The 17394-nt window shown below is 35.9% G+C and overlaps 1 protein-coding gene across 5 annotated transcripts in view; it reads right to left on the bottom strand.

Annotated features, from left to right (window-relative positions):
* KLHL5 (kelch like family member 5) overlaps positions 1-17394 on the bottom strand; it is a 50262-nt gene that overhangs the window by 1684 nt on the left and 31184 nt on the right. For 4 of the 5 annotated variants that reach the window (XM_014263125.2, XM_014263130.2, XM_088056637.1 and 1 more), the window contains 6 exons: positions 13328-13540; positions 8691-8877; positions 7575-7799; positions 7117-7279; positions 4365-4577; positions 1927-2098 (listed from right to left, as the gene is read on the bottom strand). In XM_014263125.2, the coding sequence (XP_014118600.1) occupies positions 1927-2098; positions 4365-4577; positions 7117-7279; positions 7575-7799; positions 8691-8877; positions 13328-13540 (1173 nt within the window). The remainder of the gene's footprint in view (positions 1-1926; positions 2099-4364; positions 4578-7116; positions 7280-7574; positions 7800-8690; positions 8878-13327; positions 13541-17394) is intronic. The other variant, XM_088056638.1, reaches the window with a different exon arrangement.

Below are 17394 nucleotides of genomic sequence, written 5' to 3'. Positions count from 1 at the left end.
ATTTTCTATACAGAGTGAAGCACTCTGAAAACAATAGCAAGCCTTAAGGGCATCAAGCAATTCTTATTGATAATTTCAATTATTCAGTGTTACAGGAAAAATAAACCTTTGTTATACTACAAACTGGATACCTGAGCTAGACAGACAGACAACTGAGTAAAGGGTGGTAAAATAATGAATTTCTCAGGAACAGAAAATGCCTAAAATTATAGGGGCAAGCTGTCCTTTTTACTTGATTATTTGAAAAAACTCCTGCTAAGAGTTCTTGAAATCAGAATAAATTTACCAGTCTTTACTCTTTAATTACAAACAGAATTTACTTCTGACAAGACCCTTTTCTGCTGAGATTCTGCTGGACCTGAACAGAGGGCAGTAGCTTCTAACACACCCCTTTGCTTCCTTCCCCTTTTAATCTTTATAGAATTGCAGTGTATGTGGATAGTACACCAAGTGGTACGTACAGAGACTATCCTGAAGACAAAAAAGGCTGTTTATGCCAACTTCCCTATTTCTTTTCTTTTCCCCAGGAACAACAGACTTTTATAGAGCTGTCTGTAGCTCTGACAACCTTCACCTGAGAAAATTCCACTGCCTTCTCCCGAGTTGTGTGAAGATGAAGAGGTGGCAGACTGCTGACATAACAAGAGAGAAGCAACGTTCACAAATATTTCCAAATCCCTCCGGGAAGGGCTTGAAACTATCCTACATATTGGGATTATGGCATTCAGTGAGATATAGAGGGTCAAGGCTAAGGATCCAAAGGAACATACGGATGTTCTCCACCTAGGCATGTGAGATTTAGTTAGATGCAATGGTGAGAAGCACAGTTTCTCTCCTCTGGTGAGAAGCAGTTTCTGACCTCTGGTACACATTTTTTTCTTTAGCAGGACTAACAATGCCATGGGTTATCATTACCAGTACCAGTGAATGCCCCAAGATCTGATGATCCTCCTTGATGACTTCTGTTTTAAGACCTTGCAGCAGTATGAAATGGAGGGAAATGGACAGCTGAGTTTTTTTGTGTTCCAGGGATTTTTATAAACAGCAGTTCAGTTTTCTCTTTTTGAATTAAGAATTTTGGGCTATTACCAGAATAACATATTGAGGTGATTCAAAATTCAGTTGCCTAAATACTGGTGTCTGATGCTATTACAGATGAGCTTGGACATTGATCCTGGTCTGCAACTGGCCAGGAGGGCCTTGGTCTCCCACAGATTCTGTGCTGTATCTGCCAACCTTTTGTGGATGTAGATGTTTTAGGGTATCTCAAATGGCATTAGATATAAAAGGACAGTCAGCTCGGAATGTCCTTGTGCGTGCTCTTCCCACAGAGAGACACATTCCTGGAGCTATATAAAAGCAGCCAAGCTCTGAAGTGACAGTAATGGTTTCTGAGCATGAACTGAAGAATTATTTTTATTTTAAAGCTGCAAAAAATAAAATGGGCAAAGTCTTCCTGAAACCTGCATGCAGCATACATAGCATTCACCTCAGGAAGGGATTATTTATGAAAAAATAACCAAAACCTTGATAAAATCAATGTTGAGAGACACTGTGTTAGAGAGACAATGTTAGAGCTAAAACTAATCTACATTTATCATTTATCTTCAGAACAGGAAGTCATGTAAACAGAATTCTTTATGACAGTTTGGGGAACGTGGCAATACATTTCATTAAAAGTAGCTGAGATAGTCAAAGAAAATAGCTATACTCTTGCAAAAGAAAGGAGGGAAGTTTATTAGAAATTAACAATGTCTATTTAATATAAGTCATCTCAAGATGGTACACAAAGGGAAAAAAGAGACAACAGACTAGTAAGAAAGTGCTTTATAGAGAACGAATATTTGAATATTCCTTGCAAAAGGAGGCACATTTGAAATAACAATATTTATTAATAGTAGTACATGGTCTGATCAGAAACTATACCTGTGTCCATTCATTTGTCTGGGGATCATAAGACTCCACAGTATTAAGATATGTTTGACCATCATATCCTCCAACAGCGTACAACTTGTCACCAAGAAGACACACTCCCACTGCATCTCTGCTAATGCTCATAGAGGCCACAGCAGTCCACATATCTGTTTTGGGATCATACCTAAAAGATAATTTGTGTTATGCTCTAAAACTGTTACCAAAATTCAACAAAACAAAATGCACTGGAATTGATGCTGTTAAGGTAGTAGAAAACAGGACAGTACAGATCTGGGTGTTAATTTCAAAGGACTTCCCCCCCTCAGTTCCCCTTCCTTTGAAACTGTTCCTTTATTCATCTTGTAACACAGTCACTACTAGCCAGGTATCTACTTCATGCTGCTTTTCAAATACTCATACTCAGACATATATGGCTGTTCTTACTACATTTTATATGTCTAAACATAGCATGCCACAAACAGTTCTGCTGCTGTGTCACAGTAGAGCAAGTGCTTGCTTTAAGTACTGCATGTCAAAGCACAGGCTGGTAAAATTTGGTTTGGTACTAAAATTACCATTATTAAGATTACCAATTTTAAAAATAAGACCCCCAAAAATGGTTTGAGAAAATTATATGGGGAATGGAAAACCCTTAAGACAATTTACAACACTTTCAAAATCAGAAGTATCAGCACAGTAAACAGCAGATGGTTTAATGTAAAAAATGGTGTGGTTCTAGAACATTATCAACACTCTTTACAAGTCAGATTGAGAACTACATAGGAGACTCCATGCTATGCTTATGTCAAGGAATATATTTTAATCTGAAAGAGATAATATTTTTTAAGATTGCAGATGCTTACAGCAGAACTCTAAAAAACTGTACAAAGAAAATAATGATTTGACTAAGATCATACTTGCTAAGAACAAGTTAAAAGACACTAGTCTTAAATTTTTTGCATGAAGAGCATAGATACAAAGAGCTCTAACAATTTTATTTGCTTTACTCAAAGTATTACACAAAGCATGGAAGCAAACTGTAACACAAACACACTACCTGAATCATATACTCAAATAGAAGAGGGTGGTTAGTAAGCTACATGTAGAAATTACTTTTCCAATTATTTTATAAGCAATTGTATTTATTTGGGAATAGCAACTTCTGATGCAACATATTGCAGTCAGAAGCTTAGTGTAGTCATAAAAGGTTGATTTTTAAAATTAATATTTCTTAATCTTTAATTTTTTAAAGAAACTAGTTCCATTAATTGGATGGTCTTCAATTTCAACTCATTTAAAGAGCAAAGACAAAATGCACTACAAGATGAGTCCTATTTATTAAAGTAATGAGTTCTGTAACTTTGTTTCAGAGAATACTGATGCAGAAAAATACACAGACTTACTGCTTCTCTTGGGTTTCTGATTTTCTGTATTACCCTAAAAATTTGGTATTTGCTAACAAGTAGCATCCTATCTGCAAACCCTTCCGCGGTCTTTTCAGTGCAACTTCCATATGTTAAGGGCTATGGGCCACACTGTATTTTCAGGTCTACTAGGACTCTGGAAGTTTGAAAATTAGAGCTCTCTTGTGGTGGATTTTTGTGGCGTGTTTTTTTGTTGTGTTGTTTCGGTTTGTGAGGTTTTTTTGTTTGTTTGGGTTTTTTTGGGGCTTAAGGGTAAAATATATGTCCTGGCATGAATAAATTTAGTAAAAGAAGAATATGGGCAATGAAGACTTACTCTAAGTGTTGGAGGTAACAGGAAAGAAGTTTTACAGCTGTTGGTGGGGGAGCAGGGAGAGAATTAAAGCATAGTACAGAAAGACTTCAAATGCCAGTGAAGATTTAATACAGTGAATTATGAATTATTTACTGTCTTTTAAAATTATTTTACGGTTCGCATGTGCTTCTGCAATTTGTGATACAGTCATTCATTAATCACTTTACAGAAAGATATACCAATCTAGGAATGACTGAATTACATGTCAGTTTCCCAGTGTCATTAGGGGATATGAGAAAGAATTAGATATATAAAGATCCACAAAACCTTACTGGTAACTCCTTTGAAAGTTATTATATGAATAGATTCAGACTTCTTGTCTGAAGATCTTGAAGTCTTGAAGACTTCTTGTGAAAGAAGATCTGCTCCATTTTTAAAGGCATTAAATTCCAAGTTGTTTCAGTTATCAATCATAATTCATTCAATAAGATTGTTAAAAAAATGTAGATTCATTGCTTTAAGGAGAATTTGCTTTAAACAATCTGTCCCGGTTACATTTTGAATCATAATATGACTACACAGCATATTTTTATATGTAAGTTTCCTCTGTTCATGCTAAAAATAACACACCTATTTTATTGGATTTCTATTTAAAGCTCTATCCATAAATCACTAGATAGACTAGCACTATTAGAACCCCATAGCAGGATATGCCTCCATCAGGATATTACCTTTCTACGCAGTCTGACAGCCTGGATGTTAAGTTGGATGCTGGAGCATCGTGGCCCCCTATTGCATACAAGAACCCATTCCAGGTGGTTACACCTACACCACCTCTTCTTTTTGACATCTGAGCACAGAGAGTCCATTTGTTTGTATGAGGATCAAAACATTCTACTGACTTAAGACAAGAACTTCCATCTCGACCACCAACTGCATAAAGCCTACAAAGTAAAACAACAACAAAAAAAGAACAAAATAAATGTTTTCTGAATAAGACAGTTTCTAGTGAAGCATGAGGGATTCCAAGTTTGTTAAAAGGGGAAGTTTAGAAGAAGACTTTCAACTTTAAGTAGACTGCTCTGTTATCTCAGGCAAGATTTTGCTCCAATCTTTTCCTATTGTACTGATCAATGCATAACAACAATTTACAGAAAATGGAATATCTTACACAGCTTTTATATTCCAACCTCCAATTTCAAAATTACATATGTGACTTGCAGGGTCAGAAGGACAAATTCAGTAGTGGATCTGTGCATGCACCATCTCTACCCTGCCTCATCTTAGGCATTCAAGTGCTTTTCTGGACCTGGGTTTTAGTTCATGACTGACAGCACTACCTTAAATCCCTCACACCCACTAGGTGGCCCAATTTGCTTAGTCCTAAAATAAAGGTTTCTAGCATTTGGTAAAAAGGATTTCAATTATTTGCAAGGTCTGACCGAAATGAATGAAAAAAAAAATTGGTTTAGGAGGATTCAATCAGTGATGAACCTTTAAAACAAATAAAATATTCAAATTTCATAAAGAGCTTATGAACAGAATCTGTGAGCAATCTAGGCATAGTAGCAGATATGCCCAGCAATATTATTTGGAAAAGTAGGAACACAGAAGCCATTCTAAAAAGGAAGCAATGCATCAGAAGTAAAATCCAGTGAGTGACCACCTCAAATAATTTCAGATCCTAAGAATTGTTAAATAATTAAACAAACATTAGATACTGTAAATAATGATAGTGTGAACAATTTACAACAGTTATCATGAAGCACTATTCAAGATGTCCATAGTTTGGGTAATACTAGTGTTTAGTTTCTTAAATATATTGACCAAGGGACGTATATACAAATATCTTATAAACATGGTTGATATAGTCCTTCTCAGTAACAATTTGAATACACTTTAAAAAAAAATTCCACAGAAGTTTCTTGTTTAGTACTACCGTTTGTTAAAGGTAAGAAATGTACTGAAGGTTTCTGTAAAACTCTGTTGTAGTTCCATAAAATTCATGACTAAAATAAATCTGTTATGCAACATAACATTTATGAAGCTGCCAACTTTACCTTCCATCAAAACATGAGAGAGTTTCGATCACTTATGCAGTGATTTTGCATTCTGGACACAGAGAAAGACATGTTAATTCCTCAATATGAAGGTTTTGATCCTATCACTGACACGTACCAAGTTACAGACAGACATTACAGAAAAGTGCAGAAGTTACTGCTCCTGCATCTGAAATGCTGCATGCATTTTACCAATTGCCAGCTGTAGTTGACAGTAGTTGTCAACAGTAGTTGTTGCCTCCATTAAGAGTCTAGGCAATGTTCTATAATAACAGGGAAATGTGAGGCTCTAATTCTGGTGCTTTTCATCACTTCTAGGACTCTCTGCTGAATATATAGCAAGTTTAGGACCTAACGTAGGTATCTGAGACTGCAGTTCCAAGGCAGCCAAGGCACTCTGCTTGCTGGTCGTTTAAGTTCCTCCCTCCTTCCTGTAGGCAGTGAGCATTTCCACTCATTCTTGGACTTATTCCAGATCTTACAGAATCCTTTGTAGGTGCCTTTCAGCAGCACTAATTTACCAGTGACTAGGCTTCCAAAAAAAAAAAAGCGTGAAGAACTTTTTTTACCTGACAGCAGCTCAAGGGAGATGCATGCACATAAGCAGGAAGTGAAAATTTGTGGACAACAGAGTGTAAATATTCTGCCACAACCACAATACTACTCAGTAAATCAGTAGGCTTTTGTCTGCTGTGGTATTCCTGTAGTCACCCTAGCAAAACATGGCTTGCTTCTCTCCACTCCCAAAGCAGGGGCTCTTCTTTAGTAAGAATTGCATCTTCAACTGTGTAGGTGCATACCCAGGTGAAACGAAGCTTAATTAAAGGTGAAGCAACAGTCTGAACTTGTTAATTTAGCTTGAATTGCTAATTTAGCTTGGTTAATCATTGGCTAGCCTTAGTTTATGTAGTGCTGATACATTAAGTGCATTCAGCAGCAGCAGCAGCTCCAAATCTGCATTTCTGTAGCTTCAAAAACCACAATATTGGTGGATCTGTGATTGTGAAAGTATTGAACGCAACCAGTGCTGAGCTGGTTATAAACAGAAATTAGGCCCAGCTGCACCCAGCCCCTCTGATCTCTGAGGACCAGCTGGAATGCAAAGGGGATTATTTTCTGCCAAATTTCATACTCTAATGCAGCAGGTTCTTGGAATAAGAAAGATCTTGCCATACTGGAGCAAGTCCAGTTGCTGGTCACTAGGAGGATGAGTGTGCTAGAACACTAGACATACAGCTGTAATGCTGTGGAGAGGCTTGCTTGACCCAGCTTGGTTATCTTTTCTGTGAATGAAGAAACTTGGCTCTTAATACTACTATTTGGTATCTATCAAGAGAAATTATTAATAGTCATTTAGGATGGTCCTTTAATTACATTAAAAGAATGAGATTTTAAATTTGAAAACAGAAATTCCTTCACATACTTTCCATTTAATATTGCTACACCAACGGTGCTCCTGGGAGTTGACATACTAGCTACGAAGTTCCACTGACGAGCCTGTGGATCCCATCTTTCCACTGTATTCAGGTAGCTCCAGCCATCATGTCCTCCTACAGCATACATGGGACCTTCCAATACAGCTACTCCTAAAACAGAGATATGAAAAACAATTGCTTCTGCATAAGAGGAGTAAAGATCAGAATTTCTTAGTGACAGTCAGCGTGCACCACAAAACTGAAAACAAAACCCCAAATAAACCTTTTGGTAGCTGATGCTACCAAATCTTCAATATAATCTAAAGGAGAAAGGACATTGAATAAGCAGTTGGCAATAAAATGAAATTTCCACCCCCTAAACTTTATTTCTGAATGTTTTTTGACCAATCCTAAAACAGGTAACCTTTAAAAAATATGCAGTTAGCCTTTACAGAACTGTACATACCAAGACCGTGACGATGAGTGGACATCGGTGGCATTACACTCCAAGTTTTTGATCTAGGGTTGTAGCACTCCACAGTGTTCAATGTTTTCAGTCCATCTCTGCCACCAACAACAAACAATTTATCATCTAAGACTGCAACTCCAAACTGTAATCTTCGTCCATTCATGTTTGCAACTGGAGTCCATGTGTTGGTACGAAGTTCATATTTTTCAATGCTTGTAGCTCCTGAATGACAATATATGCAAGTTATATTCAGTAAAAAAAAGTTCTGAAGTATTAGGATAGTTTTCATTTTAGCAATATGCTGATCTCTCAAGCATGATACCCTGCAGCATATTCTTAAGTCTGTGTAGACAAGTAGTCTTTTTTGACTTCCTCAGCAATTACCTGCACCATTACAAAGGACAACTTTCTTGGTGCTTTCCAAGACAAAAAACAGGTTTTGTAACAGCTTTGCAGAATCAAGCCTTTAGAAATAGAAATATTATGGATATAAACTAACCATGTGGAATGCAATCATATATTGAAATCAACTGTTTTGTAATATTAGACAAAAAAGCTGATGGTATGTGACGTAAACTACTGAGAAACAGCTTTAAAACAAATCAAAGAATGCACTTTCTCTGCTGTAACTTTCCTAACTTACCAGATCCCTTCTAATTGCCATTAAAAAGTATGGAATCTTCTATGGAGAAAATAATCCAAGTAGTTGTGACAGAACTATTTAACAATTAGTCAAAATATTTTTGTTGATTTGGCTTTTTTTTTAAGCATGTGCAGGTCACCTTTGTGGCCTCTTAGTACTTTTCTTCATTTTCCAAATTACTGCCCCCTCAAGTAAATAAAGATTAGTTTGTATTCAATTAAAACACTTCACTACTCAGCTGTTATTATGGTAGTTTGAAATCAGAAGTCTAGATTCCAGAATATTTACAGTATTCTCAAAGATAAATAGGCTTTTTTAAACTAATAAACAGTATATACTTTAGATGTTTCATCTTGTGTACTGCCAAATCCTTGAATTTTAGATTTAACAGGTTGTAAAAAAGTCTATCAAACATTTAGTTTAAAAAGAACCAAAATAGTTCATCAGCTAAACATTACATAAGCCAATACCTTTTGTTGCATCCATTCCTCCAACTGCAAACAAAACGCCCACTGTAGATTTTCTAGGTTTGGTGCGAGGGCTTTGCAACATAGGTCGTCTCTCTGGCAACAGATGGTACTTCATTGCTTCCATAATGAGTTTTTGACATTCAATGTCATCCCTAAAGAGTGCGTTGTTCTCCATATCTGCCAGAAACTGTGAAAAAGAAAGAAAATCAAGCAAGCTGTATTGCTAGAAACCACATGAAGAATAAAACCATGATTACCAAGATAATATTTTATACAAACACTTCCACTGCCTGATTTAAAATCTCTGTATTTTCAAAATGGTCTTATAAAAAAGGCTAGGGTAAAAAACCAAATTTCTAATAAACAGAACATTCACATTTTGAGTAAAGCCATCAAATTAATTAATTAATATTTAAAGAGGAAGGCCAGCTGATCTTAATGGATGATTTAAGCTTAATAATCCAAAGGAAGGAAACAATCTCTTCGAGTTCAGTGCTGTGCAGGAATGTGCAAGAAAATGGAAACAGGCTCTGGGCATGTAAGTCAGTCCAATCTCATGTTTTTATTCCCAAATCCATGTGATGCAGAGGTCTGTAAAAGCCCTTTCAGCACACGCTGAATATTTTAATATGTATTCTGTTCCTTACCCCGACAGTGACTAAGATCACAATGTATCACTTAATAAAAGCCTTTGTTAAAATTTTCATTTTATATAAATTTTACATAAATTTTATAATTTTTTTATAAGCTTGCAAGCAAATTTGGCAACTTTTAAAACATATATAAACTAAATAAAATTCAACTAAAGACTACTAACAGAAGTTTTTAAGTTCAAAGATTCTGGAGTGGTTTGTACTCAATATTTATCAAACTATAGGAAAAAAAATTATTAGGTTGAGAGTCACATTCTAATTATTAGAAGTCTGGAGAATGGCATATTTCTGAGCTGCACAACATGGCATGAATAACAGAGAAAAAGGAAATTAAGTGCCCCACTGGGATTTGGACATTTGTCAGCAAAAGAGAGAGAAAAAAAGGTAGATGCCTCTAAAAAGCCAAAATCCAAAAACTTTGTGAATGTTAGACATGGAAGTGCACAAAGCAATATGAGATGTCATTACTGAGCTGTTGACAGCCAACCACTAATAGGTACAAAACTGCTGTGACATCAATCAGCAGAAGTACTAAAGGGACTTGCTGTGAAATAGATGTGCACAATATGGTGTGAATATCCCTGGCTTAAAGCTGCCTTAGGGTGGCAAAGTGGCAAATATGATAACCATGGTTCCAGAAGAGATACAGGTAGGTACAGATGGCTAAATTTGAGCTCCTCACTATCAGGCAAAATAACACAAAATATGACAAAAACATAATTAACCATCACAGAGAGAATAAAAAACCCTTTCAAAGCCCTTCATCAGTGATCTTCAGAAAACTGAGACTTTTGCAGCATTTCTCTAAGTGGCTAGAGCTCCCACTATTTAAAATAGCAAATTAAATGTTCTCATGTAAATTAGTAGAGGGAACTTAATCTCAGTTTTTACTTTCATACCTTCCATTGTTTCTTCTTTTGACCCAAAGCACCACTTGTATCACTTCACATGGACATTTTGTGATTATAAAATAATGAACTAAAAGCTGTCTTTTAACTGCCAGTGGATAATACCATAGAATTTCACAAAGTTTAAAAATATTAAAAAAAGAAATCAATTAATTCCTATTGTCCTAAATCAGACAATGTCAGAGCTGCATGCATAAGAACTAAGGCTTGTACAGAACATGACCAATTCAGACTTTAAATATATTTTTCTGATGGACAAGCACCATATAATATTTAAAGCAACACTATGTGTGAATGTGAGTTCTGCAACAACAAGATGCAACCTACATTTTCTACAGTTTCTAACCCACTCAACCTATAAAGAATTTCTCACAGCACAGAATCACAGTCTCTGAAAGCTACTTTATTTCATTTAAAAAGAAATGCAATCTAGTCGCAGGCTCTTGAAACTAAAACTACTATAATTATTCCTCACTCAAATAACTTAGAATGGGCTTACTAAAAGCATATTTTTTCCAAGTTTTATTATTTATATATGTCCTTGTACTAAAAGCATTTCTAACAGCATTTACAAATGACATATTAGCATGAAATCATAGTAACTGCAAATCTGATAAGGAGAAAGGTAGTGCAGATACTCAGTACTAAGAATTTCTGACTAAAAGGGATCTGAGCCATCTTGTAATTCAGAAATTGCTAAATTATCTTTTTCATTATTTATCATATTTGCCACCTTATATCTTAAGAGGCTGACAAATATTCATCTTCAGGAAAAAGAAATCTACAAATATTTAGGACACTGCTTGCATTAACCAGCGAGACATCAGAATGCTGTCTACAAAGAGATGCATAAACCCAACCAATAAAACTAACAATAACTTACAACTTCTTTTGCTTCCAGTGCTACAGTTTCACAGTTATTTCCTGAAGATTTTTTTAAGTGTATCTTCATCTCTGCTTGCAGTGGTTTTGGTTTCAGCAAGTTGTACAATTTTCTAATTTAATTTCTTTCAAATACCTTTAACTCATCAACCATAAAACTAAAAAGCTTTTAATTATGTTCTATTTGCTGTCAGATTGCCTAATGTCACATGATCATGATTCTGAAAACATGAAGACTGCTTTGGGCATTTCAAGCAAGTTTACTCATCTACTGAATGTTTCCATATTAAAATCAAAGTTCTAACATTTTAGTTTGTTAAAGAAAGTAATAAATGAAAAGGTAATAGAAATATTTTTTTTTTAGAAATACAAGCATATATTTGGAGATGAGATGAAAAATTAAAGATAAAATAATAAGTAAAATAAAATTTTGCTTTTGTAATTTATCTTGCTATTTTTTTGATCAGTTACTGAGTGGACATAATTTGATTTCAGTACATATTTCTGGGATAAATTCTGTACTTTCAGTTTCTAAAGATGTTTCAATTACAGCCAAATAAGTAAAAGGAATACAGCAGGGGTTACTTGGTTATCAAATAATTAAATGTTCAACAAAAGCATTATTTCCTCTTTGTTAATTGCCTTACACTGAATCATGTTTCTAGAAAAATGGAATGACAAAGTCAAGGCCATAACTGAGAAAATCATCCTTTTGAATATATAATAATCAGTATGGAAAAAAATACTACAATGCTTGGTAAAGAATCTTATTATCCAGCAAGAGGACATCAGATTAGAAGTAATACACAAAATGTAATGCATGTGATTTATCACTATGAATTAATTTAACTCCATTTTTCTTGTGTTAATGAATTTTAATTATCATTCAGGTTCCATAAAAATCCTATTTTTGTCATTTAAGAGAGAATTTTCACTAAACAAACTGAAAATCATAAAGCAAAATACTTTGACTCTATAGTAAATATTAAATATTACTAAAGAAGGTCCAGCAAGGAAAGAGAAGAAAGGGAAAAACAAATAAAAATATTCAAACCTAGTTTACAAAGTTGCTATCAGGTAGTGAATCACAGAAACACAAAATAAGCAGAGTTGGAAGGGACCTACAACAATCATCAACTCCCAGCACTCGACACAACATCCCTGAGGGTCACATCATGTGCCTGAGAGCATCGTCCAAACACTTCTTGAACTCTGTCAGGCTGGGTGCTGTGACCTTTCCTGGGGAGCCTGTTCCAGTGCCCAGCCACTCTCTGGATGAAGAATCTTTCCATAATATCCAATCTAAATTTGCACTGATACAACTTCAAGCCATTCCCTTGCCTGGCTGGCCATGCTGGGCCTGATGCCCCCCCGGGGACACACTTTGCCCTCCTGGCTGCCAGGGCACTGCTGACTCATGTTCAGCTTGTCATGGACCAGAACCCCAGGTCCCTTTCCATAGCACTGCTTTCCAGCATATCATTCACCCGTCTGTTTGTACATCAAGGGCTGCCCCATGCCATTTGCAGAGTTTGGCACTTTTCCTTCCTAAACTTTGTACATTTGGTGATTGCCCATTCCTCTAATCTGTCGAGGTCTCTCTGCAGGGCCTCCCTGCCTTTGAGGGAGTCAGTATGAGACTAACAGGAGTAGTCATTCCTATGGGACAGGAAAACTGTAATTCACAACTATTTAAACAAACTGAGCCCAAAGTTTCCTCCACATTTTCTGTTAATGTCCAAGAAGGAGAAAAAATATTGACTGGGAAGAACAAGAAGTATGTAATGATGACCTATCAGGAGTTAATAGAAAAATCACTCCAAACAATTAATTCAAATTGCATTTCCTAGCTATTTCTACATGAAGGAAATATAATGAGCCAAATAAACTGTGCAAGTTCAATACAGAAGGAATTTAAAAAGGACACAGCATCTAGTGACTAAGATATCTTTGATAAGCATTTTCACAGGCAAGAAAAAAAAACCTTCTTCTAGAAGCAAAGGATCAGAATATGCTGCAGTTCACAAAGAGACACAAACTATCATGCCTATACAACATGCTAAGCTCTTACATGTGGCTCTAAGAATCCAGACCACTATAAATTTTATGATTTATCACTATCAATATATTTATGCTGTAGACATTATGCCCACTGTAACCATGGTAAAAACTAGAGAGGAACTGAATAATTTACTTGTGGAGCAAGCAGAGGCAGTCTAATGTAAGCCAGGAGTTTACTGAGATCTTTCCTTCTCTGTTCCAAATCATGTCGAACCCATGTAAGTAGCGCATTCAGTATAGTTTCTTCATTAGGAATATTCATGTCATCACTTGCTAAAAGCTTAGCAATTTCAGTGGCTGGCAATAACAGAAATTCCTGATTTCTAATTACTTCCATGAAGTTTTCCTGAAAAAGAAAAGTATTTTAACAGAGGCAACATCATACTTTGAAGACATTTTATGGAACACCTGCTGTATTCTCCCCTCTTTTCCCTCCCTCCATGCCATCTCTCAGTTGTCCCACTGGAGTACTAACTCAGGAGGAAGATCCAAAAAAAATTTGAAGTACTGAATTATTTTTACCCCTGATCATTTCCCCAACTCAACCATTCAGTCTCACAGACATGCTGAAACAACTGAGGGAAGTGTACAGACAGAAATGAGCCATAGGTTGTGGGTGTTACTATCCTGGCACCACAAAGTGAAGAAATACTTTCTGAAGTATGGTTAAAAAGATGCAGTTTGTTCCTGTTGTCAAGCAAAGAGCACAACACTGTACAACAACTGGGCACATGTAACTGTTTTCATTACTGGTAGATGAAAATGTGGTAGTAAGTTTTCAGAGGAAATAAACAACACTAACGATTTTATTGTTGATTTAAAATGGATTATTTTAAGTTTATTTTGTTATTTGTAGGTTTTATACAATTGATCTGATTTGACTGGGGAGCAAAACATATAAAGAATCTGCAATATTACACATACCTTGCTATGCTAACAATATTTATTTTGATAGAATTCAACCTTCTAACTTTCATCCTGTCATTTTCAGCAACAAATCTTTACTTCAAAATAAGAAATTCATAATATGTAACACGTCCTATGCTGATATCAAATTACTTCATAATGTGAGGACTTGCAGCATATTCTGTAAGGATTCTGATCAGTTTGGGCTGAAATAGCAGAAGTATGTAGAAACACAATCAACACCATGAACTTACAGTGAAAAACCTGAATGTAACAGGAAAGAGTGATGTTGTGTCTATCCTCTCTCCCCATATACCTTTACAAGGCAGCAAAGCAAAGCAACGCAAAAGCAGAAAAGTAAAATCACAACATATTCTTGTATTTCTGTAGCTCAAACGCCAGCTAAATTCACACTCAAAATAACTTCATGATGATAACAATGTTACAATGAATTGATTAAATGCAGTGTGGATTTCTAGATAGTTAATAGCATGTGGTTTTTGGTCTGCCATCCCATGTACATCTAAAACACCTGGCGAACAAAATGTGTTAGATCCACAAACATGGAAGTCTAACTGAGCCTAATATGAAAATTACCCTTACTTACTGTCTTGCTTAATGTTTTAAAAAGAAAGAATTGCATGCTAATAAAAAAGCATGTAGATTAGAAGCACATGTTGGAAAAAAAAAGGATTTTTAGATTAAAAAAGGGGAGAAACTCACAAGAGGAAGCAGGAGGTGCACTGCAAAACAGGTCTGAATGTAGTATTTCAAATGGCAACAAAAACTACAGTAGCTTGGCATTATATATGCAATGAGCATCATGACAACAAAGCAAAATAGTTAATACTTTTTTTTATTGCTTAGTCTAATGCTTTCAAAGCTATACCTCAGTACTCCAAAGATACTGACTAATAAAAAAAGAAAGCTGAGCTAAGAGGAAAAAACTAATTAGGTGTAAACTGTCCACCTTACATGAAAGCCAGATGTATATAAGATGCTCACAAGATATCTAAGGGGAAAGATCAAAGCTACGCCACTCCATTGGTAATTCTGAAAATCAGGAAAATAACTGAAAATGTTATCAATGTACATAATCTGCTTGTGAATAGAATTTGTAAAGAAAACTACATTTAATATCTGAAAATATTTAATGTCCGAAAAGCTTCCCTACAACAAAGATCCAATTGTCTACACAAAAAAAGTACTTCCAAGTGAAAGCTATAGTAGATTATAGAGGAGATAGAGTTGTCTTTTCTTCTTTAATTCATTTAACTATTTGTATTACAAAATAGAAGTTAAAATGAATGAATATATGTATTAAAAACAGTGAAAGCACTGTACCAATATTCAGAAGCACTACACATGCATTGCTATTTATTTCACTCTGATATTAAATGCCTGGCAGTAAAATTGAATCTGAGAAGTGATGAAAATTATTTCCACAGTTTAAACATGCAGTTCACAGAAATTCATATTCCATTGAGTTCATGTTTTCCACTGGCTGTTTTTTGTTGGTTCTTTTTCCTAGAGAGTATGCAAGCTGGAGCTGAGCTGAGTTTGGTTTTGCTGAATGAACAGGCAGCGAGCTCTGACAAAGAGAAACACCAACACTTACTACCTTAAACTTGCCAAATTGTCTATCCAGATCACAGGAAGAGGAACGGGAAAACACTTGCATGAAAAGTTCTTTCATCTCTGGAGCCAACAACAAGCTGATCTTGCATAAGTCAATCAGGGATCCTCTTTGGAAAGCTTTTTCCAACTGGATTTCATCACTTCAACAGCTGTTATGTGCAAAAAAGCCTGATTTTCCTTCTTGTTGCTTGCAGACCATTGCTTTTTGATGGGAACAAGTTCAATTTCCTCTTGCTCCCATTCTATTTTTAAAGCAGAGACTCCTTTTAAGCAGAGTATCAAAGCATTCCACTGGGAATACAGGCACTCTTTGTCCTATGTCTGGGGTTTTTTATAATCAGAATCTGAAACTTCCTCTTCCTTTACAGACAGAGATTCTGAAGACAAAAAGAAGGAGCCAGTGTATCTCCTAGCATTCTTAACCTCCTCATTAGCCTTTTCTTTCCTTCTTCTTATGGGAACTCTCTGTGGAAGAATAGGATATTTCAGAGAACAAAAGGTCTGCAGTTTCAATCCCTTGCTTTCTGGTCCTGAAAGTAAACAGAATTTCCCAACCCCAAAATTAGCTCCTCGAGAGCTGGGAAACTTTATCAAATGAGTAGCCTGAGGCTTATGTGTTAACCAAGACAGGGACATGCAGTCCTCATGCTCAATGCTGGGTACTGCTCATTCACATAATAACCTCAAATTCATTCTTCAGCAACTGCAGAGTGAGTAATACGGATACTCTTAACCACAGATCTACCTTGGACTTGGTACAGAGCAAAAAAATATTAGGAGCACATACAAAATAAGATGTCATGATGTGTATTTCTAAATGATACTTAATCCCTACAGTGGGATGCAGTGAGATGGTTAGTCTCCCTGCACACTGTGTCAGAAGGAACAAAACTTTGGAGAGCATCAGACACCTGCAAGTTGAGAGGGACTGAGGCTGCCCAACAGGAAGCTCTAATCACAGGGCTCTGCTTAAGCTCTGAACTTGGGCAACCAAAAAGCAAGATTTGTTTGACTCACAGGATCTGAATGAAAACAAACAGGAAATGTAATTTTTGTCTGCTGACTGCTTCAGTCCACTGGTCAACTAAGTATGAATTCACTACAAACTGAGCTGACTTCCTGGGAAACTATTAATAGTCAAACAGCTGTCAGATACCACCTACTTTACTTTTACTCAGATTTGACTGATGTGTTAAACAATCAACCAACCTAATACTTGCACTGTGTGCAGGGTTTGCTTAGAGTACAGCTATTGTAGCTTGACTCCTCGCTGCACTATTTCTGGATTCCAAAACAGACTGAGCAGCATGCAGAAACCTATTCAGTCTTGACAAGTACTGATCTATTGTGCTAGGCAGGATGGAGGGAACTTGAAAGACAAAGTTATCTTGGGATTTCACAGGTAAAAAGTAAGTGAATGAGTATTTCGCAAGTCAGTCAATTACTGAGCAAGATATTCTGGACTGCAATTTCAGGTGCAAGAATGTAAAATCCTTGTTTTAGGCACTATCACAATCTTTGGTTCTGGCCCTTTATGGACAAAAAGCATTTAAATTTCTCCTCTCTTCATGCTCCCCACTAACAAAAGAAAAAACTGTCCTGGCTGTTGCAAAAAAAAAAAAAAAAAGACAAAAAAAATGACAAATTATCCCTCTT

Source organism: Pseudopodoces humilis, chromosome 6 (assembly GCF_049639895.1).
Source record: "Pseudopodoces humilis isolate 2021_Gansu_Grassland_sample_001 chromosome 6, ASM4963989v1, whole genome shotgun sequence".
NCBI lineage: Eukaryota > Metazoa > Chordata > Aves > Passeriformes > Paridae > Pseudopodoces > Pseudopodoces humilis.
Note: the sequence above shows the minus strand (reverse complement) of the source record. Positions and strands in the feature narration are given on the sequence as shown.